At 41.5% G+C, this 23,987-nt stretch overlaps 1 protein-coding gene across 3 annotated transcripts; it reads left to right on the top strand.

Annotated features, from left to right (window-relative positions):
- Window positions 1-7,244: 7,244 nt before the first annotated feature.
- Window positions 7,245-23,557, top strand: faah2b (fatty acid amide hydrolase 2b). 3 transcript variants are annotated; one of them, XM_082523352.1, is made up of 12 exons: window positions 7,245-7,541; window positions 11,560-11,642; window positions 12,126-12,262; window positions 12,643-12,852; window positions 13,436-13,555; window positions 14,106-14,241; window positions 18,216-18,333; window positions 18,434-18,553; window positions 21,005-21,116; window positions 21,254-21,442; window positions 22,581-22,803; window positions 22,943-23,557. In XM_082523352.1, exons 1-11 carry the CDS (start codon window positions 7,353-7,355, stop codon window positions 22,754-22,756), a joined length of 1,590 nt encoding a protein of 529 aa, XP_082379478.1. In that variant the 5' UTR covers window positions 7,245-7,352; the 3' UTR covers window positions 22,757-22,803; window positions 22,943-23,557. The 3 variants fall into 3 exon arrangements, with proteins under 3 accessions (XP_082379478.1, XP_082379477.1, XP_082379479.1); XM_082523351.1 differs by having other exon boundaries at window positions 22,581-23,557; XM_082523353.1 differs by lacking the exon at window positions 7,245-7,541 and adding an exon at window positions 10,039-10,241 and having other exon boundaries at window positions 22,581-23,557.
- The last annotated feature ends 430 nt before the right edge of the window (window positions 23,558-23,987 follow it).

Genomic DNA, 23,987 nt, shown 5'->3' with positions numbered 1-23,987 from the left:
ATTCACAAGGAATGACCACAGCAGGTAGTGCCAGAGATGCTTTACTTGTTCATGTAAACCGCATGAACATTGCAGCCTATAGATATCTGCTGTATGTGAATGCTAGATAAAAACGCACTTGGGCATTGAGGAGTAAGTATATAAATGCATAAAGCACTAAAAAGCAGAACCAGTCTTTCCATCATATTTGATTTCAACACACCAGGAGGCTAACTGCAAAAATGCTAAGCTTACAGCTTTACTACAGGACTTCACTAACCTGTGAGTGATATCACAGTGGCTATACTCTGTGTGCCTGATGAAATGGATTGATAAGGTCTGCAGATCTGCTCTAAGTTTACCAGACCTCTGGAGCCTGTTAATCATCTTTGAGCTAGCATGACATTTAAATAATCAGTGATCTGTGGACTGTGTCCTTCCTGATGAATGGATAGGCGACTGCTGTCAATAACCTCGATCAAAGAACCAAATCAGTATGTAAATGTCTGAGGCACAGTCTACAGACCACAGTTATCTGAGCCACTAGATCTTACTAGATCGTTATATAAATGTTACATGTAGCGTTAGGCTGAAAAATCATTCTCACTCAATTTTTCCTGCAGTCACCTGAAGGGGCCAAAACATGTATTTTAATGAGGCTGGTTCATGTGGTTTTTCATTCTGCTCCCCCACTGAAGAGTTTTAACAACACTTGGTAGGAGGCGAATCAATAGCACAGTCAACACCTGAGCTTCCAGTTCCCTTCAGGGGACAAATCAATCCACAGAGAGCACAACAGGAACAAGGACTAATTCAGATACACAGGCTTTTCATTAGCTTCACCAACTGAATAACATCCCCACAGCATAGAGAAACTTGGCTTGATATTCATTTATTTATTTGTTTATTTTAGCCATTTATGCTTTAACTGAAGAAAAAAAAACTGTATGGACTACCTGTTTTACCCCTCAAAAACGTGTAAATATTAGATCAAACACACACATCTCCTTCATCTGAAATTCCAATTTCCACCTGACATAAGTGATGTGAACCTGCTGGGTCTCCCCTCCAACCGTCCTTGTGGTGGCCTCTCGTTAAAACTCGTCCGGGGGTGCTAATGACCACACTATCCCCTGCCCCGGTCAGCCAGGCAGGGGGCCCGGGGCTTTATAATTGCTTTTTGGAGCACACCAGCTGTTTCATGTGCTTGCATGCTGGTCCCCAAAGGAGGACCAGTGAGGTGAGAGGGGGTTAGGGGGTAAGGTAGGGGCTGCCACAATGGGACCTTCCCCCTGGGCCCATTCCACTTCAGCTCCCCCCATCCCTCCTCCTACTGTGGAAGAAAATGTGAAGCTAGATAAGAGAACAGAGATGCTGCAGCTGGTGAGGGGAGCTGCATTAAGAAACACCGCATGGCACATGCATGTAAAAATATACAGTAAATAATACACTCTTCTATTTACTATCTACTCCAAAAATTAACATCAGTTGCGTTTTTCTCTATATTAATTCCTTATAAATGCAGGACCTGTAGAAAAACACCATGGCTTAATAAACAAAGGCAGGTTACTTATTGTGAATTCACTTTAAAATAGTACCTCGTTTTGTATTGTCTATGGATTTGTTTTCAGTGTAGGGCTGAGCCTATTTAACCAGAGGGGTGTACTAGGAAGCAAAATTAATGGGTTAGCAGGTTAGGTTGAACTTAAAGACAGTTTTCTGTGTCACAGAAGTGACTCTCTTTCTACCTGGCTAAATCACTGTGGTAACCGATGCTGAACACACAACACAGTCAGGAAAAGGTTACTTTGAAAGTTTCAGTTTCAAATCCTGTGCAACCACCACGTCTTCACTGATTCTTTTATTTACAGAATGTTTTAAAGGTGATATAGATTCTCTGTTGGGTGAATATGTTTTATATGTGCAGGATGTGCATCTGTACCTTTGTAAAAGCCCTGAATGAAGCGTAAACTGTGCATTGCATTATCAGTGGAGTGTGCATTTATGAACTTGTTGATGCAGAAATGTGGAAATGTTGTTGTGCTTGATTCTAATCTGCTGCTGGAATTGAATTGCAGTGTGTGTGTGTGTGTGGGGGGGGGAGGTGGAATGTCCTTTTTCTTTTTTTGTTTGTGTTTTTTTCCTGTGTCAACCACTTTGACTTGTCCATTTTCACACACTGCATTTTTAATGCAATTTAAAATAATTTTTGTATCTTTCTTTTTTCCCTAATATTGGTGACTCTTTATCTCCAGAAGATTTTCCGACCCTGCGCAGAGGAATGTGGGGGAACCTTTTAAATACTTGTCATTTTAATAATGAAAATTGTCCATTAGAGGCACAACAGTTGCAGACACTCTGCTCTGGCACCCCGAGGGACAGCCAGATCAGCTTGCATTGGTCTCCAGGGCTGAGTGGAGGTGCTGGAAAGTGGATGAGAGCAAAGTGCTCCTTTCAAAACAAACTGTAAAGTAAATTACTGTCCAGTGAAGGATGACTGGATTTGACGTCTGTGATCTCATTAGAAAAATTAAACGTCTGGGCGATGCTTTGTCTGATTTATCCGGAAGCAGAGGCTTTAACATTATCAGCTGGCGTCTGTCGGTTGGATGCTGTAATAGGTGACGCTGCTTGAGTTGTTTCCATTGTGTGTAAACTGTGAGAGACACAGTAATGAGCCGCAGCTAGAGTGCATTTGGTGGATATCTCATGTCGGCAGACACAGGAAAGAAGATGGAAAAGCGCCCAAAGGCTTCCTTGTGTTGTTCACTGACCCCATATCATTTTACCCCGAAGGCGTGCACTAACAAAGCCTTTAAGGTTTTTCCTAAAACACAGAAGACCGCAAGCTACACTCCCTGCAACCGGAAAATTATACACACTTTAAATGCAGCTATAATTGCTTTGCGGGCCACATTTTTCCTGCAGCTTTACACAGAGACATTAGCGCCGTCAGTTGTGTGTTTCCCCTGGTTTTCCCTTCTTGTCTCTACATGCCCAGCAGTTGTGTCTGGGCCTCAGGTGTCGCCTTACAGGTGATCAGGTTGTCTGTTTTTCTCCACTCGGTTGGTATTGTGATACGTTTATGTTTTGTTTTTTTTAGACTGGGTGTACCCGTCAAGGAACATTTATGCCTTTATTCTGTGACCGTCACGTCATCCTGCCGAAAGAAAGTGTTGTTTATTCGCTGAAGGCGACACACTGGGTCTCAGCTATAATGTGGGTTAACTGGCTGTAGGTCAAAGTCTGCACGCAAAAAAGCTCCAGAGTTTTAAAGCATGCAAATTAGGCAAACAGAAGTTATAGTGAACTCAACTCCTTACAAATGACCATGGAGGTCTGTCCTGGTGGAAGAGGATCAATAAATAGCTCAGCAGGGTGGTGCACCTATTGTGTGGACATGATTGATTACATGCTCCTTTTATGCACAGGGTCAAACCCTAATATGATGTTTTTCACCGTAATGGTACCTGCACACCTCCTCACACTGCAGATGCACATATCAGGCTTTTAATTCACATAAAAAACACACAAACTAACATAAAGATTTGGTGCTGTTATGGTTTATCTTTAAATAGAAATATGATGTATGTTGCAAAGGTCATCTATTCAGTGCTAGGATCACTGTGAATTAAAATATTTAAAAAATGTAATCATATATGTGCATGTTAATCTGTGAAAGACTGGCAATCTATCCAGGGTGTACCCTGCTTCGCCCTGTGACAGCTGGGACAGACTCCAGCCTCCCACGACCCTAAACGGATAAGCAGATGGATGCATGGCTGTGCATTTAGGGGGGTTTGTTGTTCATTCCACATATGTCATTAATGTCAAATTACAAAAAAATGTAAAAAAAAAAACTTAAATAAAAAGGTTATCAATATGGACGCATCAGTAAAAGTACAAACTGGTTCTTATGCATTAATGTGGCATTTGTGTGCCAAATCACAATGACAGTTGCCTCAAGGAGCTTTATATTGTAAGGTAGGCCCTACAATAATACTGAGAAACCCCCAACAATCAGACAACCCCCTTTGAGGATGCACTTGGCAACAGTGGGAAGGAAAAACTCATTTTTAATAGGAAGAAACCTCCAGCAAAAACAGGCTCAGGAAGAAGATTATATTGCCACTGGTTGGTGGTGAGGGGAGGGAGACAGGACAAAAGAGACAGAGGTATGTAAAAGTACATAGAGAGTGAGAAAAAGTGAGTGACTAGGAAGTGCATCAGGGAAAGCCTCCACGAGTTACCTGATATAACCCTAACTATATGCTTTATCAAAAACTAAAGTTTTAAGCCTAATTATTCAAGACCTTGTCTGTGAGGAGCAGGATATTAATTTTAATTCTGGATTTAACAGGGAGCCGGTGAAGGGAAGCCAACACAGGAGAAATATGCTCTCTCTTTTTAGTCCCTGTCAGGCGTGGCCCTGTTAAATCTCTAAACATATGAATTTGTTCAATAAATCTACCAGATTTTTAGAAAAAAAATTCAGCCTGCATGTATGAAACATAATCAGAGTGGTTTGTCTGAAGTAATGTAGAAGGAGGCGGTGAAGTCAGATTACAGACATTTGAAATGAAGCATATCATCATTCATTTTATCCTGTATTTTGATTATTTTGAATACAAAACAGGGAAATAAAGCAAAATAAAAGACGTCTGTGTGGAGCTGAATCCAAACAAAGCTTCACACGAGGCTCTTTATCAGTTTCGGTGGTGCAGTGAGACACAAACTCAAACAGACTCTGTGGATTCTCCACTAACCCACTGACCTGCATTGCAGAAGGATTTTTTTTTTCTTGCTGGTATGCGCTCTGCATGTTCAAATGCTAAGCCAAGAGGTTTCGTTATGTTTAACAATGCTGCCCTCTGCTGCTGACTGATGGTTGCTTAACTTCATTTTTGTTGTTGTTGTTGTTTCTTGGGTGGTGGGGGAACCTTAAAATTAGTTGTAATGTGGGGAAAAGAATCATAACTCACAATAATTTCCATTGAGAGCTCCAGTAGATGTTCTTAGTGTACAGGCTGTGATCAGCTGACCTGCTGCACTTTGTGGATTTACACAAGTTAATTCAACCAGATGTCAGCAGATGTTTCAGGAGTAGTCCTGGATGATTTCCATCCTCTACACCTCACCCTCCTCTACACTGACGCTGTACGGTTTACGCCTTTTTTTCTAGAAGGTATAAAGTTGATATGAAAGTGGAATTTGGTGAATGAATCTCAGCATAATCGGCTAAAATTCATATGGAGCTCTGCTACACTTGATGTAACCTAACCTAACAGCCACTGTGTACCAGTCACACACTGTTCTTTACTTTAAATCCATCACTGTGCAGCAAACTAACCTGTTTATCCTGCACTAACCTGCAGATGGTTTTCATGCAGCCTTTAAATAACACCTTGGTTTGTTCTGCAGCATTTTTCACAATATGAGAAAACATAATGTCGCCTGAACAGACCCAATATCTGATTTAAAACACGAAGACTTACATGTAAGTTTTAAATGAGCACTCCTTACTTTTAAATCTAACCTCCCGTTGTCCTCTCCTGTCCTGTCCTGTCTTTCTTATCTTTCTCCATCTCCGAGTGAAGTTGGCTCTCTTGCTTTTCTCTCCCTGTTAAATACAGCAACCGGACCTTTAGTTAGCAACACACTGTGAGACAAACTGCACACAAACTGTTTATGTGTTTGCTGATGTTTGCTGAACTGATAGAAACGCTGCATTTGAAATTACCTGCTACTTAAAAACAACGTCACTCCCTTAATGCTGGTTCGGTTTCTAACTAAATGCTGAAATACTGCAAAAAAATATCCCACTGTCTCACTTTTAATCCCTGACTTTGGCACACGTAATATGCACAAATACATGAAATAACATATCATTACATACAAACACACTGTTATCAAAGTTACCCTCAAAAGTAGCTCTTATCGCCAAACATTGTCGTGAGGCAACAAAAACAAAAACTGGATTTCTGAGCATGCAAAATTTAAAATAACTTCATAAACCTGCCTCTACGTCTTTTTACACTCACGTGTGTTTTAGATTTACAGTTTATGTCATTTTAAATATGATTACAAGGACAAACAGAAAAGGATGCCCCACCTTCAAATCATACTGGATACTAACTCAAACATCTTATTGGCCTGAAATTTGATACTTTTCCAGTACTGATACTAAATACTAATGGAGAACAGTTCAAGATGCAGTGTACTTGGTATACTGTATTTTCATCTTGTTAAGTATAGATGTCATACTGTATCTATACTTTATCAGAAACTTTGTTCACAAAATCCAAGTTATTTTCTTATAACTCATATAAACAAGTGATACTGGGCAGCAAACATCAAATAGAAGGCTATCTATGTTTTGCAGGCACTAGTTTAACAGCCACAACCAAGTAATTTACGCAACCACATTTACATTACACTCATAGTTAAACGTTACCTTTAATTACCCTGAATGGTGGCATAGGTCACTGACAGGTAAACCACAATATATTGTTTTATGTTCCGGTAGTAATTTTCAAAATAAAACGTCTCCGCCGCACAACTGCTTCAAAGTACTCTGACCCTATCACACTTCATGCATTTTTTGCATAGTAATGCACTCAGTAAAAATAATGCTGTTTGCTGATGCAGATGATGAGATACAGTTAAAAGCTCCTGGAAAATTTGGTTAACCTAGTTAGTTAATAACGCCATTATGGTTTAACAAAAAAGGTAATTAAAAAAAAATATTAATAGAAGTAAAAACTGATATGCAGACAACTGTCAGTAGTAAAAAGCTATCAGTTAAATAATTACATCACAGTTCTACTGAAATAACAGTGTACAAGTGATGAAAAGTCAATAACAACATGCACTGTGCAGAATTTAAAAAAATGAAAACACTTGTAATATTGTTTTATAACAATATATTAAAAATGAATGTTTTGTTTTCAAAAAGTATCACCAAATAAGTGTGAATGACTAATAAAACTCTCCAATGAATAGTCGTACTTGAGGTACATAAACTACTTATTTGATCAAGCAGGAAAGTAACTACTAAGCACTAACTGAAGCAGAAGGAAATATTATGCATTTTTCTCTTTACTGTTTGGAAAGTAGTGGAATATTGTATTAAGCAGCATAAGATGGGAATCTGAGTAAATTCCAAAAACTGACTTTAGTACTGGAGTATTTTGGCCCTTTAAAATGAGGTCATGATTTTGTTTTGAAAGCAACCGCTTCATTTCCGGTGGCGACCTAACTGTCGCTAACTTGTCTCGCGGATGTATATAAAAAGATCGGCTGCTGTAAGCTAGGAAGTGTTCTGACTGCGGTCGACCAGCCGGTGATCTTCCGTCCTCTCACGCGCTTGAAACATGGCTCTGAGCCGGCTGGAAAGAGCTCAGGTATGGCTGTTGAAGGCGGTCACGGAGGTCCTCGTCATCGTTTTTCGCTTCTTCTCCCCTCGGAGACCTGCTCTGTCCGGGAAGAAGCTCCCGCCCGTCAGAAACCCGCTGCTGCTTATGTCGGCGACGCAGCTCGCCAAGAAGATCCGGCGAAAACAGGTGTGTACCCGGTCAGACCTCCCGGCTGGAGGAGGAGAGGGGTGTGTGTTTGTTTAACACTTGCTCCAAGCGAGTAGATTTAACCATCTTCATGTCAGTTTGATTTAGACTCACATAAGCCGGTGTTAAATCTGGAGGTCATGGGTTGTCATGTTTCTTACATCCCCTCTTTAGCTTCTATTTCCATTCTTATTTCTATTTACAATCACTGGAGCTGAAGCACCTTGGTCCGCTCCTCAGGGACGGTTTCCCAACGCTTGCTTTCTGCTCCCAAGTCTCCACGCCCACAGTAAGACAGTAACACCTGTGGAATAACAACACACCTGTGCTGCCTGTACAGCCAGAATGGGAGCAGCCTTTTGTCGGGCTGTGCTTTGCTCCAGACAGATGTGTGGAACTTGGAGGTGAACAAATCGTGTACTTGTTGCTAGGTTTTATTGGAACGCACACATGGCGCATGTGCAGGTGCTGCTTTCATGTGGCGCTGGAGCGGTAAATGCTGATTAATGAGTTACTCACAAATGTTTTAACAGCTTTTGGACAGACATTCCGAGATGGGATGAGATAAAAGAAAGTAACATCTTTAGGAAAGACTGCTCAGTGATAACATTAAAAAAAAAGAAAAGAAAACTACAATAGTGCAGGAAGCAGGGGTTCCCAAAGTGTGGGCGCGGGACACCCATTTGGGCCGTGAAGCTGCTGTGAGCTGCGGGCCCTGAGAGGAGAGAGAGTTTTCAATGATTTATAAAACAAACAAACAAAAAAACCCAAATAAGACTGTTCATTTTTAATTTTAAACTTGTATCCACCTTAGAGCTGGGGTGTCAAACATAAGGATCTGGGGCCAGAATTGGTCAGGCAAAGACTCCAGTCTGGCCATGCACTGCATGGCTCTGGAATGGGAGGGGCATGCATTTTGTATTTTTAACAGATAACAGCTTCTGTGACATTATACCAAAGTAATTAAGTAATATAAAACATTTAACAAAAGATGTTTTTTCACATAATTGTTCTGAGTAAATAAAAAAAAATAAAAAAAATCTTCAGTGTTATAATTAAACGATGGTCTGGGCAATGACCTACTAGAACTTTACTAGAAGTAATCTCTTATAATTTGAGCCCAAAGACTGCTTACTACAGCACCATTTCTTTATAATGTAGAAAAACTGAGATGTATGGTTATTTGCACTTTTTTGTCTTATATTAAGATATCGGGAATTAAACGTGTCTTTAAACCTCTTTACAATGACAGTTTCATTGGTCACACCTTGAGAAACGCGCACCTTTCGCGCACATATATACTTTTAGTATGACTCCAGTGTGGTGTGCAGGGGATGAGAGGCATCATCCACAGTACTAAGTGCTTTCCTCTGTATCCAGGACTGAATCATCATCCCCGATGAGCTCATTGAGTCTATTTGCATCAGCTGCTCCACCTCACAGTAGCATAAAAGCTGACACTGAAATCACCAAGTCTACTGAGGGGTGGGGGAAAAAACAGGCTGTTACTGAATGACCTTTCCTGTACAGGGCCCCTTTGTTTTTAGATTACAGTATCTTATTGTAATCTAATTCACTCTGGATAACTATATCAAACAGAAGGCTTGATGTTTGGTGGTAGGGCCCTGTTTTGGACATAACCTGTATAAAAGATGGATGTAACTTTTGGCCAGGAAAAATGAAGCTAATGCCTTAAACCTGCATTCTTCCTAATGACCAGCAGAGGGCGATTCCACTGATTACAGAAAACTTCTGGCCTGACAACGTTTACAGAGGTCACTTCTGTAAACACCTTATTTCCTGATAATTTCCTTTGGTCTCAGTTACTAGTTTCAGTTAGGGCTGCTCGATTATGGCAAAAATGATAATCACGATTATTTTCACTGAAATTGAGATCTCGATTATTTGACGATATTTATTTAACCCTTTAAGACCTACTATAGAACCAAGTCCACCAGAGCTTATATTATTTTTTTTACATGTTGTAGTGCCATTTGTGGGAGCATTTCAAGTTGCTATACAACTGTTATAGCCCATTTTAATAATATGTATGCATTAAGTCCATAGTAACTACATTAATTACAAAAAAGTGCAATAAACTACAAAAAAATTGAAAATCATTTTTGGTTTTTTTTACATATATTTCTACTTAGAGAAATTTAAGAGGTTTATCCCTCAAAACTTTAAATACAAAAAAAGTTGCAAAAAATAGTTTACAACAACAGGAAATTTATTTTGAGTGTCTTCATAGTTTTATTTTTGAGATACACCAATTTTTATATACTGCAGGAAAAACGAAAAAACAATCCTATGATGCAAATTTGCAAAGAAAACAGCAGGTGCATCAAAATAAACTATTTCCAGCAGTGCAATTCGAGTTCTAAGCATCCCAGAAACTATTCAGAAAAGTAAACATGACTTATAAAAACACCAGTATAGGCTTTTAAGGCCTACAAGTAAAAAAACTACATTTTCCGCGAAAATGACGTCACTTCCGGTTTCGGGCAGGAAATGGCGGACATGCGATAGTTCGCACTGACGTCTGTTTCATTGTGGGAAGTGTTACGAACAGCTGATCAGATCGGCAAAGCGTGTTTCTGGAATATTATGTTTTTGTTGCTGCAAGCGCTTTTTATGCAATTTTTGCAAAGCTATATGTGGAAGGAAACCGTGACCGAGGACAAGCTGATGGCATCAGATGTAAGTACAACTCCTCCGGTTTCATATGCAAAACAAATTATTGCGCTAGCTTACACGGTTCAGGTTCTACAGGGATTTAAAAATAGTTACGCAAAATGGAGCGTGCTGCTCTGACCGGCTTTAAAGGGTTAACAATGACTTTAAAAAATAATATAAAATAGTGTGCAACACCACTGAAGTTTTTTTTACCTCTCTTTTCAACCAACAGCAGTCACTCTCCTCTCCAAATAACTTCTGCTTAGCTTTCCGAGCTTCCCTCGGGTCCTCTTAATCAGCGGTCCCCAACCTTTTTTGCGCCACGGACCGGTTTATGCCCGACAACATTTTCACGGACCGGCCTTTAAGGTGTCGCGGATAAATGCAACAAAAAAAAAAACAAACTAGTACCGGTACCGAAAAAAAGAAGATTTATTCATAACACACGTGAAAAGACCCAGGAAAACCGAGTTAACAATCAAAACGATAACAAAATAACGCTGAAAACCGATTAAAAACCCTGAAAACCATACATTTCACACCTGAGCCTCAACTCTCGCGGCCCGGTACCAAACGACTCACGGACCGGTACCGGTCCAAGGCCCAGGGGTTGGGGACCGCTGCTCTTAATTGTTGTGACGCGTGTTCGAATTGCAGAGAGGTGCGCTGGATTTGCCCCATGGAGCAGCGCGAGAGTAAAGCATGAGGGAGGGGCTAATAATCGGCTCAGTCATTTTTAATGATCGTTGAAAGCCCAGATCGTAATCGTGATTAAAATTCGATTATTTGAGCAGCCCTAGTTTCAGTAAAACAAAACATAAAATCCATTTTTTTAGTTTATGGTTATTGTAAGAGTAGGAGAGGATTACCCTGGTAATGCTAACAGCTTGTCAATCAAAATTGTTAGCCAATAAGTGTGGAGTGTCACTGGCACATCCACTGCTCACTCATAAAAAACATGTTGATATTAAGTGCTCAGCTACAGACTTCAATGACACATCACTGTAGCTTTCCTCCTTCTTTTTTTTTTTTTTTTAAATAGCGTCTGTGATCCTGGGAGAGCAGCAGGCATCAGTGACAGGAGACGTAGCAGAAACAACTTGAAAGGAGGAACTGTGGGTTGCAAAGCGCTTGCAGCTGTAGAGAAGCTGAAGCAGCTTTTATAATCCACCCTAAAGACACTGAAGTCAAAACCTTATTTCCTTTTTTAATTTTTTTTTTCTTTAGGACAAATCATATTCAAGTTTCACCCTCAGTTTGACTTGTTTTCCTGTTCTGTGACATTCTTTCTGCAATGAACCATAACATGTCCTTACGTGGTCTAAATGTTATGTCCCTGCAGGTGTCCAGCGTAGAGGTGGTGCAGGCTTACATTGACAGGATCCAGGAAGTTAACCCTTTTGTGAATGCTGTTGTGAAAGACAGGCAAGAAACGATCATCTCTATTTCCCTGATGTCTGATAGTGTGCTCTTGAGCTGCAGTTATTGATTATTTTGTTGACAGGAAGACAAACATTTTCCTGGCCCAGCACAGGGTATGATGATGTGAGGCTTTTTTTTTCTTTAACTCAGAAATGAAACTAAAAATGAAGATGTATCAATATATCAGCCTTGAAGAATGCCATCAGACTATTGGGATAAAAACATGGTGTTTAACCTTAGCAGTGCCTGATGTGTGTCTGTTCTGTCACATCACGTTTGCTGTGGGTAAATGTGCAAAGGTAGTGTGAGGAAAATATAAAAAAGATTTAAGTGCTGAAGTTTTCTCAGCAAATGAAAACATGTAATTATAGTGACAATACAATGCACAGTTTGCACTGCTGTAATTTGACATTTTACTAGCATCAGGTCAAAATCTTTTCCCTCTAAATTTGTCAGTAAACGTAAACTGCATTTCTGTCTGTCCAGGTTTGCTGCTGCCCTCCAGGAGGCGGCTCAGGTCGATAAGCTGATTGAGGAGGAGACTGGAGGAGAGGAAGTGCTGGAGGACCGGCTGCCTTTATTAGGAGTCCCACTTTCTGTGAAAGAGTCTTATGCCCTCCAGGGTAACTTCCAGAAATTTAATCTCCCGTCAGCTGCGTGAAACTTGACACTTTACTGTGGTTACCTGCATCAGGTGACCTCAGTTTTACTCAGTATTTGATACTGTTAACATGTCTCAGTCCACACATGCACTTTGGACTGTATGTATGCAAGTATGCATTTAAGCGCTGTAAATCCTCTTAGAAGGTTTTACTGTGGTAGTTAGTTTTCAAACTTCAGTTCTGGTTTTTGACTTGCTGTTCACTGAAGGAGAAAACTAGAAGTCAGAAACGTTTTCCGTCAGTTAAAAATGATGCTGAGGGAAAAGCAGAGCTGTTAGTCTTTAGTTCTAGTTAGTCACTGCAAATCCACTCTGCACATGTGACACGTCTCCCTTCTGCAGGCATGCCCTTCACTACAGGCCTGGTCTCCAGGCGAGGGATCGTGGCCACAGTCGACGCTCCACCTGTGGCCCTGCTGAAGAGAGCGGGTGCCATCCCGCTGGGTGTCACCAACACAAGCGAGCTCTGCATGTGGTATGAATCGCACAACCACATCTATGGCATCACCAACAACCCGTATGACCTGGAGAGGATACCGGGAGGAAGCTCAGGTTAGCAGCCGGTGTTGAGACAAAGTTGAATTTTTTTTATTTATTTTTTTTGCGTCTGTTTTTGTTGCCAGGAGTCGTCCTGGTTTTAATCATATTACTGAGGCTCTGGCTGTGGTGCTTTTATTTATTTTTACCTTTCCCTGCTTTCAGGTCTGGTTGAATGCTATTTTATGTGGAAAATGTTCAATGATGTCTTGTATGCAGAGCTGTACAAAATCTAAAAACCTTGTGATGTCTCTTTCTGTCTTTGTGTGTGAAGACTACACTAAACCTCTGTGAGCTGCTTTTTTTTATTTTTTATTTTTTTAAGGCAATTTTAAGCGTAAAATCTGCAACCAAACCATCGTTAGTCGAGTTGCTTTATTTTTATAATAGTAACGCTGCTTATTTCATACATTTAATGAACAAATACATTTTATGTTGCCATTTTTTTCCTCAAAAACAAAAATGTTCGTATCTGCAGGTAAACGTACTTTGTTGACTCTGTGAGGACTTTTATTGACAATAATGGTCCAGATAAAGTCCACTTCCACTGACTTATCTCTGCTCTCTCACTGTTTATCGCCTGTTCCTCTGGGCTCAGGGGGAGAGGGCAGCATACTGGGAGCGGCAGGTTCAGTCATCGGTGTGGGCTCAGACATCGGCGGCAGCATTCGTATGCCCTGTTTCTTCAATGGAATATTTGGCCATAAAACTACTCCAGGTAAAAGACACTGGCTGTGAGTCTGATAACCCCACATAAGCTAATGTTGTAGCTCTGTTTTTGTTTTGTTTTTTTTTTGGGGGGGGGGTTAGTAGCAGTTAATGAGGAAAAACATGTGACAAGGATCACTCATAGACATGAACCTCCAGAGGATTATCATGTGTGCCTGCAGCTCCCCTCTGCTTCTTTTTCAGCTTTGCCCACAACTTTACAGCTAACTGCTCGCATAGCACAGTGGCAGTTAAAGCCCAGCTGAGGACACAGTGGAGCATTTAGGAGCTAAACAGGCAGGTTTGTCTCAGGAGATTTCTGTTCAGCGCTGTTAAAATGTGCATTAAAGCTTTCTACGCTAGTTGTTATCTGGGCCCTCTTCGCAAACAAGCTGTGACTGAAACAAAGCCTTGGGTTTTACATTCATCAGGTGGACAGAAACTTTGAAGGAGCAGCTGCTACCCACTGCACCAGATTGAAATCTTCATGTATGACAGCGTTTTGCTTACAGATTGTTTGTAAGGCTGACTAATAGAGGAAAAAATACTTTTTCCTTTAGGTGTCGTGTCCTGTGAGAATCAGTACCCTCCTTCCTCTGGCAGGCAGGAGGAGTACCTCAGCTCTGGTCCCATGTGTCGCTACGCTGAAGACCTTCTGCCTATGCTCAAGATCATGGCCGGACCCAGAGTTGACATGTAAGGCCCTGCTGCTGTTGCTTCATCTGAGTGTAATTCGGGGCTAATGTGTTAATTCTTTTATTTATTTGTATTAGTTTATCTACATGTATAAGTGACACAGTGTGCAATCTGTGTTCATGCACAAATACAGTTCTTATGGTGCCAAGGTAAGAACTGGGGCTTACTTAGAAGAGGCTGGAGACCTTCTAAAGCAAAGTGTGTGTGCGTGTGATCAAATTATGGCTAACTGGACACACCCACATTGATAAATTGATAGCAGATGTTTCATATCCCTAATCTGCACAATAAAATGCATCCAGCTATCTCAGTGCTAATTTTTTATTTATTTATTTATTTTTTTTAGTGCTTCATGGATGTGATAATGATCCACACGCAGTAACATTTTATACTCTCCTAAACTTCTTACATTTTATGTGACTGATGATTGCTCACACATAAGAGGATTTTGGATGTTGGCTTAAATGTAATATTTTGGCCACGATGATAAACTAACTACATCATGTCTTTTGTCTTCTTCGTCCCCATCACCCCCCAACCATATCTTGTTAAAAGGGAGATTTTCCTTCCCACTGCCTCAAATTGCTTCCTCATATGGGGTTTTGTGATTGTCAGGGTTTCTTTCTAATATATTCAATTCCTTATTCTTGTATCTTTCCAATATTTAAGGCTTAGGGAGTGGCTGCAGCTCAGGAGATGAGGCACGTCATCCACTAAGTGGAACGGTGGTGGTTTGATCCCTGGCTGTTCTAGTGTGCATGCAAAGTATTCTTGGGCAAGATACTGAACCCCAAGTTGCTCATCGATGTGTCCATTGGAGTGTGAATGTTAGAAATAGACAGCACTTTAAAAAAGTGCTTGTATGATTACGTGTGAATGAGTGAATAATGCATCTTGTATAAAGCGCTTTGAGTGCTCCACTAGAAACCTGCTACATAAGAACCAACCCCTTTACTTTTTACCCTACAATATAAAGCAACTTGATGTCACTGTTATGATTTTTATTATTTTCTTTTCGCTATTAAAAATTCTGAGTTTGGCTCACCTGTTGTGAAAACAACCTAAAATAAAACAACTCAGTAACTATGAATAATTTTGATTTAATTTAAAGAATATTGAGGTTTTCTTTGTTTTTGTGCAGCCAAACGCAGGAGATGCCAGACATAATACAGGTCAAAGGAGCTTGCAAAGAAAAGCGTCTGGACTTCTTTAAGTTGCTTGAAGACGTTTCACCTCTCATCCAAGAAGCTTCTTCAGTTCTAAGGTCAAATGGTGGAGAGTCCCTTCTACGCTCTCCAATCTTAGAGGTTTACAAGTTTGTGGACAAGGCTCAGCGGGCCCAACACTCTAAAGGAAAAGAAAGACAACACAGGAAATTTCACACCTTGCTTTCTAAAACACTCCTCATTCTGAACCTACACAACTCGGAGAAGAAAACACACCTGAGGACAGTCAGGAGAAATGGGTGAAGAACTTTTCATCTCACTGAACCTGAAAAGAGGGTATTAGCCAAAGGACTCAATTTTGCCATTTCTCCGCAACAGTTGCCCATAGTGGACCTCATCACAGCCACAGAAACAGCCATACGGATTAATAAATTATCACAGACAGAAGCAGAGCAAATCAGGATGAAAGTCTCAGCCACGCTCTCCAGTGCCAAAGTCCCTCCGTCCAACCTCACAATACAGGAAAAGAAGGCCGTCGCTTTCCTGAGCAAAGACCACAACATCACTGTTTTACCAGCTGATAAGGGAAGATGCACCGTGGTCCTAAACACTACAGATTACCATACAAAGATCACTACTCTCCTCAGGGACAACAATACCTACGAAGCCTTAAAGCGAGACCCCACAAGCAGCTACAAAAAGAAAGTTATAGCTTGCCTTCAAGACTTTGAAAAGGACAAAATCATTGACCGCCTTACATATCACTGCCTTTACCCAGGGGATGCCATACCCTGCATTTACGGACTTCCTAAAATCCACAAGGAAGCTGTCCCACTCAGACCCATAGTCAGTAGCATAAACTCAGCCACTTACAACATTGCTAAACACCTTGCTACCATCCTTGCTCCTCTCGTGGGGAACACCCCACACCACATCAAGAACTCCACCGACTTCACCGACAAGGTCCAGAAACTTACCCTGGATCCAGATGAAACCATGGTGTCCTTTGATGTAGTCTCTCTCTTCACTTGCATACCCACCACGGAGGCCGTGGAGACTGTCAGAAAACGACTACAAGAAGACAGCTCCTTGGAGGACAGGACCAACTTCACACCCGATCAGATTTGCACACTGTTAGACCTCTGCCTCACCACTACATATTTCAAATACAACGAAGGCTTTTACAGACAAAAACATGGCTGTGCCATGGGCTCCCCCGTGTCACCTATTGTAGCCAACCTTTACATGGAGGAAGTGGAAAGGAAGGCTCTTGGCTCTTTCAAAGGAAGAGTACCCAGCCACTGGTACAGATATGTGGACGACACCTGGGTCAAAATCAAGACACAAGAAGTGGAATCCTTCACTGCGCACATTAACGCTGTGGATAAAAACATCAAGTTCACCAGGGAAGACACAAAGGACAACTGTTTGCCTTTCCTGGACTGCGCTGTGCACATTGAAGAGAACGGCAACCTCAACATCGAAGTTTACCGGAAGCCCACACACACGGACCAGTACCTCCTGTTCGACTCCCATCACCCTCTGGAACACAAACTTGGAGTAATTAGGACCCTACACCACCGGGCAGAACATGTTCCCTCTAAGCCTGAAGGAAAAAAGAAGGAACACACACATGTAAAGGAAGCACTCAAAATGTGCGGCTATCCTAAATGGGCGTTCTTAAAGTCAGCAAAGAGGCACAGAAAAGAAGACCAGACACCAGCGAGGGAGGATAAGGACAGACGCAACAACATTGTCATCCCCTATGTAGCCAGTGTATCAGAAAAACTCAGGAGAGTTTTCTCCAAGCATGACATCCCGGTGCATTTCAGACCCAGCAACACGCTCAGACAGAAACTGGTTCACCCGAAAGACAAAACGCCAAAACACAGACTTAACAATGTGGTGTATGCTGTACAGTGCAGCGAGGAATGCCCAGACCTCTACATTGGAGAGACCAAACAGCCACTTCACAAGCGCATGGCACAACATAGAAGAGCCACCTCCACAGGACAAGACTCAGCAGTCCATCTGCATCTTAAGGATAAAGGACACTCTTTGGAGGATGCCAATGTTCACATTTTGGACAGAGGACAGATGGTTTGAAAGAGGAGTGAAAGAAGCCATCTATGTCCACTGTGAGCGACCATCTTTGAACAGAGGCGGGGGTTTACGACACCAACTCTCTGCCATCTATAATCCAGTTTTTGAGATCCCTTCCCAGACGCCTTAACGCCCACTCACATCCTGGGCCATCTGACCTCAGGAACCCAAAACTCTGGCTGATTGGGACCCACACCCGTTTTCACACCTTGGGTCAGGTGATTAGAGGATCATCAGGGGTCCTTTTGTCCCTCTGTGGGGGGGGATACTCCCACTGGGTTTAAATCTGGGACTCTCCATCATTTGACCTTAGAACTGAAGAAGCTTCTCGGATGAGAGGTGAAACGTCTTCAAGCAACTTAAAGAAGTCCAGACGCTTTTCTTTGCAAGCTCCTTAGACTACGATGACCTGGATGACTAAGAACCTTCACAGAGACTTAATACAGGCATTTAACTACAGAGAGGTATTTTGGGTAGCCTGCGAACAGGGTTTTACCAGGGCTGTAATAACGTCAGCACTTGATCTCGAGGTTTCATTTACATCAGCATAATGGACACATTTGTTTATCAAATGGTCCAAAATTACAAGGAATTGTATAGATTTCTGTCACAGAAGATTCTGACTCAACACAACCAAACCCCAACTGTGTTTGTTAGCTACAGTAGTTCAGCAGTGCTGTTGATTGTTTCCACTTGTGCTCACAGGTTGTCCTTAAACACAAAGGTCGACTTAAAGAAGCTGCGGTTCTTCACCATCCCTCATGACGGCGGCTCTCCTCTCATAACCCCCGTCAGCAAAGAGCTTGTAGACATTCAGAGAAAGGTGCGTTGTTTTTTTGGTTTTTTTCCCTGTCTATTGCAGAACTCCTACACACTTAGGAGGAATTGTTTTACACTTTAAATCCTCGTGTGGTCTTCCACAGGTAGCCGAGCGCCTGGAGGCGGACCTCGGAGTGAAAGTCCAAGAAGTGCATTTCCCTGAGCTCCGCTACAGCTTTCAGATCTGGGACACCTACATGGTCCTTCCTGACAAGGAGGGCAAAGTAGGTCCAGAACATTAACTTTACAGCAGACAAAGAGTCAGCGGGTGAATGATGAAGACAAGGGAGAGAAACAGGCATTGGTTTCTTGCTGTTGCCAGGACTTTCCAGCTAATAAGGCACGTCTCACTAAGAGAGAAAGCAGGCTGAGTCTTAGTCACAGCACCTATTGTAGTCTGCTGCCCAGAAATGGTCGCCTAATCTGTTTAGCTGCCTGTGCACGACACACACACACACACACACACACACACACACACACACACACACACACACACACAGAGTAATGTTTCTGCCACTTCAGAGGACAATACCCGCATCTAGATTTCCTGCAGACGCCTCGCATTAAACCAAGTCTCCTCATTAAAATGTAAAGCTTTACAATGTGATCAGTTTTTGTTTCTAACTCAGAGTTATGTGCTTGGGAAGAGATTTATGTGCCCACATAGTTACATCCACGCAGTTCTCTTCAGCTAATCTGAAACGTTTCTGTTACCAGGCTGTGAGTTAGTCACAGTCAGTTTACTGCTACTTTCTACTTTAATGCAGATCACCAGTTTGATTTAAAGTGAACTTACTATGCTTTTCCTTATTTTATGTCTTATACTGTCACAGTGCTGGATGCTCATACTGAACATGGCCATGGAGTTTATTCTTTTCCTACTATTGGCTCTGTGTGATGTAAGGGGATGTCCTTATGTGGTCTTCTCAGGCACAGTATAAGAGCATTCAGTGATTGATTGCATGTAGTTGCAGCGATCATCTGATCATCCAGAGGTTGAGCCTCGTCTTTAATCCGTCTCTTTGTAATATGAGACTCAACTCAGTTGGTTGTATTCTAGTTTTATTCTTATATAAAAGCAAGGTTGCTGTATTGAAGTTAAATCACCGTCCTGTATCAACTACATCAAATATCAATGGAGGTACTTGTTTGTATTTAGAGAGGAACAGATTTGCAATTCCTTCTGATTTATCAGTTAGTTGACATATTGCTACACAGATTGAATTGAAGACACCAGCTGATGAGTGATCACAAACCCAGTCCCAGTCTTTGAAGCAACACTTTCAAAGGCAACACTGCAACTTCAGTGGACATGGTTGCAGTAATTTTTGTTTTGCTCTGGTCTCCAAGTACTGTAGCATAAAAGGGTTGTGGTAGAGTCCAAGAACAAAAATATGGGTAAACTAGGTATTCTTTAAACCAAATCTATATCATTCAGGCATCTAAATGTACCAAGTTAAAGAGAGCTAAATCAAAATGCCCAGTATAGGAGTTAAGTATTGAAACACTGGTTTCCAGTCTTTGTTGTTTCTGCACTTTTTCTCAGATCAGATTTGTATCTTGTCTGTATTTTGAATTCCATAAGAACCAGTGAGGTGAACTTCGCAACCAAAACCCAAAATTTATGTGGCTGTACTATTTTTCTTCTTTCCTTGACCCGTGAATCATTTCACACCCACCTGTTGGGTTATACAGTGGTCCCTCGCTATAACACGGTTCACCTTTTGTGGCCTCGCTGTTTCACTGTTGTTGTTTGTTTGTTTTACTGCGTATTGTTCTGTGTCCTGATTGGCTGTTGACCATTGTCAGTCAATCTCATGTCGTGTCTCCTGTACAGTGCAGAATGCGTTCAGCTTGTCAAATTTACATAAATCTTCGATCGCTAGCAGTGTGACTCTGAAGTGCTGCACTGTATGTTTGTAAGTTTTCTCCCCAACAAACACAACACTGGCGACAAAACGTGTTGCACCGTCAAAGGCAACTACAGGTGTGTTTGGTTTCATTCTTTAATTTTGGACTTATTTTTCTAGAAGGTTTGAACTTAGTGTTTAAACAAGAGAGAAAAGTGTGAAAATGTTCATGCCTGTCTGAGAAAAGTGTATAAAGTGTGTAGTGAGGGGTTTTACAGACTTAAAACATTTATAATAATTGTAAAAAATAAAGTTGGCTACTTCGCGGATTTTACCTATCGGGGGTTATTTTTAGAACGTAACTCCCGTAATAAACGAGGGACCAGTGTACTCGTCTTTACAAAGTGGGCAGTAGAGTGGCATCACTGCAGTGCAGGGATCCCAAAAAGATTTTAGAGCTGTCACTCAAAAAAGATTAGTGACACAGCCACTCTACTCTACTCTCTACCCCTGACATCCATTTTTGTGATATTTGACTGAAGTGGTTTCATGACGGGAACATTTTTGTGGCCTGTGGGCTTCTGCTGTTTTCAGGTGCTCAATGACTAATAAATCATTACTAACTTTAAACCTGAGCCTGGTGTAGTGATGCCACACAGGTGCAGGTTACTGGCACGATAATGATGACAACTTGGACAGTCTGTCAGCAGAAAATAGCAACCATGTTTGAGAGGAAGCAATAAAGAACATGGAGAAGTAATACAGTCTGTGTCCTTTCTATGACCTTTAAAAGAACTGAATTGTTTTTGTTTTGTTTTCTCCCAGCCTCCTCAGATGTTTGCTGAGTTGATGGGAGAACCAGGACGACCAGCTTGGCCTCTGTGGGAGCTGCTGAAGTGGATGATAGGAAGATCAGACCACACCCTCGCTGCTATCGGTAAAGGCTGCAATACAGACTTCCAAAGTGTTCAATAGTAGCTCTCAATTTAAAAACAAAACACTGTTATATATAAAAATGATTAAGCAATAAATGAATAAATAGCATTTAAAGTTTCTGTGAACCGACGTCTTCAGCTGTGGGCCTGATCGAGATGACTCGCATGTCCAAAACACCGTCCTCCATCATCCAGATGAAGGAGAAGCTGCAGAAGGAGGTGGATGAGCTGTTGGGTGCTGACGGTGTTTTCCTTTACCCCTCTCACCCCAAAGTGGCCCCCAAACACCACCACCCGCTCCTAAGACCCTTCGACTTCTCATACACCGGTCAGTGGCGTTCCACTTCTCACCTGATCTTATTTTAACAGCCAACATCTGCACAGCAACATCACGATTAATATCACAGACATTAAAATCCAGAAACCGCTGATCTGCTGGGACTTTCCCACACAATCATTTACAAAGAAAGGTCTGAAAATGGGAGAAAATGTTTCACTCTCAAAGCAGAATGCTGCTTCAAATTGATGGGTTGGCAGTAATTTGAATAACTTTGGGCCCCTCAGTATCAGCTGATTTTAAACCCCACAGCCTGCCTGAGTATTGTTGCTGATCATGTCCCTTTATGACCACAGTGCACCATGTCACAAAGCACAGATCTTCTCAGACTTGTTTTTTGACCGTAACAGTGAGTTCCCTGTACTCACATGGCCTCTACTCACCAGTAGAGCAACTTTGCATTTTTTTTGGAACGGGAGACTCGCATCATGGATGTGCAGCAGCTGTGTGATGTTTGTTGAATCTGTGCCATGAAGAATTAAAGCAGGTCTGAAGGCACAAGAGGATCCAAACCAGTACTAGTGAGGAATACACAAAGCTCTTTGGTGGTCAGTTTTGTTTTGTTTTTTGCACCTGGACTCTTGCAGTCTGTGTGCAGGTTATCCTTTGTGCTTTTCAGTCACATCACTTTGCAAAATAACCTTTAACCTCCTAGGACCTGGCGTCCACATATGTCGACATCACATTTTGGGTTATTTAGACTAAAATACTCAATTTTGCTCTACATGGGCCTGATATCCACTTACGAGGACATTATACTGCTACTGTTCTATCAAAGTTGTAAACGAATTTCCTCATGTGGCTCTCATTTTTCTTAAAAACAAAACTAAGGTTGAAAAAAAAATCTGGTAATTCTTTGTTTTTACATTCATCGGGCCCCAATATGACCAAATATCAAAGAGAAATTAAAAATGCATGTCGTGGAAGAGTTCGGGTCTTAGGAGGTTAAAGCTCAGTTGAAAAAAAACTGTGGGAGACTTCAAAACCTTTTTACATCCTGGAAACTGTCTGTGATTTATCTTATGTCTGACAGTCATTTTCGAAGTTGCTATTTCTGGATTATTGCTGTTAAAAAGATTTTGCTTTTTTTTTTTTTTTTTTTTTTTTTTTTTCCCCCCTCCATACACAGGTATAATTAACATGCTGGGGTTGCCGGTGACTCAGTGCCCTCTGGGTGTGGGTGAGGAGGGTCTGCCTCTGGGCGTGCAGGTCGTTGCAGGGAAGCTGCAGGACCACCTGACCCTCGCTGTGGCCCTCCACCTGGAGAAGACGTTCGGAGGCTGGAAGGACCCCGGAGCAAACTAAAAGCACACGCTCACACAGTAGCAGTCATCACCAAGCCTGCAGAGCAGGTGTGGTTTGGCTGAGGTAGCGGTACTGCCTGATGTAGTACACAGAGAGAGCTAGAGTCGTTGCTTTGAATGTTTTAGTAGGAAAGATTTTGCACTAATAAGAATTCAGTCATGATTTTGTCATCTACTCTTTTCACAGACTGCCATGAACCTGAGCTTTAACAAACTGAAAGGCTATCAGCTCTCTCTGAGCATTCACTGTATGACATAGGACAGGGTGTTTGTGTAGACAAGCCTCGCACTGTTAGACTTCCCTGGTTTTTCCACCTGCTTCACTCATGTACGTGCAGACTCATTGTTACTGTTTTGACTTTCAAAAGGTCATTTTTGATTGTTTATGTTCACACTCGCAGCCACCCAGGTTGTTACTGTCGCTCTAACTGATTGGACCTCTGCAAACACTCAGCGTGAACCTGAGCAGAAGTCTCCTGAATACATTAAATAATGATTTGTGCCGCAACTACAGAGGCAAACGGACAGAGCTGACAATCAGGTATGGGCTAGACATGATCATGCATTAAACACTGGAAATAAAGTGTTAACCAAAGTGCTTCAGAGATGACATTAGATGGTCCAATAACAGAATGGCAGGCACCAGTGGAATAGAGATTATGAAGGAATACTTATCTGACATCGGTAGAGGAAAACGGCCTTAATTTAATGATGACATGAATGTTGCAGATCAGTGCAGTGACTGAGGCGCATGCTTTATGTTGCAACTCATTTTAATTAATAAAAAAAGTATTGTTTCATATTACAGCTGTTTTTCTTTTAAAAACCCTGTTTGACTTATTCCAATGAAGAATTCAAGGTGATTGTTATGCGCAACACAAACCCACTTTTAACATGAATAAACCTGAAGCTGAATCAGGCTCAGGACAGGAATTGGCCTTTTAATACAGTATCTCTGTCAAGTTCAAGACATGAATCACAATCAGTAAACAATTAAGTTGGTTAATTAAAAACAATGAAAGTGAACGGATTTCATATTTTCATTTCACTGCAACAAGATTTACAGAAACATTTTTCTCTTGGTGTATTAGATCACTTATGGGATATTGATCCCTATGTGGTGACCTGTGCTCACATATTTAAAAAAAAAAAAGTGCATTCACACTATTCTGAAGCCGTTTAAAGTCGTGGTCAGTTCCTCTCTCAGGCTTTCTCCAGCATCACTTTTAAGC

This window comes from Aulonocara stuartgranti, assembly GCF_965226115.1.
Source record: "Aulonocara stuartgranti genome assembly, chromosome: 3".
NCBI lineage: Eukaryota > Metazoa > Chordata > Actinopteri > Cichliformes > Cichlidae > Aulonocara > Aulonocara stuartgranti.
The sequence above is the reverse complement of the archived record's forward strand: the minus strand, read 5'-3'. Positions and strand labels throughout refer to the sequence as shown.

What these genes read in the sequence shown, in the direction of transcription:
- faah2b (XM_082523352.1), top strand. Translation starts at nt 7,353, where the DNA reads ATGGCTCTGAGCCGGCTGGAAAGAGCTCAGGTATGGCTGTTGAAGGCG. An exon ending in CCACACCCTCGCTGCTATCG is followed by an intron (nt 21,117 to 21,253) that starts GTAAAGGCTGCA and finishes CGACGTCTTCAG; the next exon opens with CTGTGGGCCTGATCGAGATG. An exon ending in CTTCGACTTCTCATACACCG is followed by an intron (nt 21,443 to 22,580) that starts GTCAGTGGCGTT and finishes CTCCATACACAG; the next exon opens with GTATAATTAACATGCTGGGG.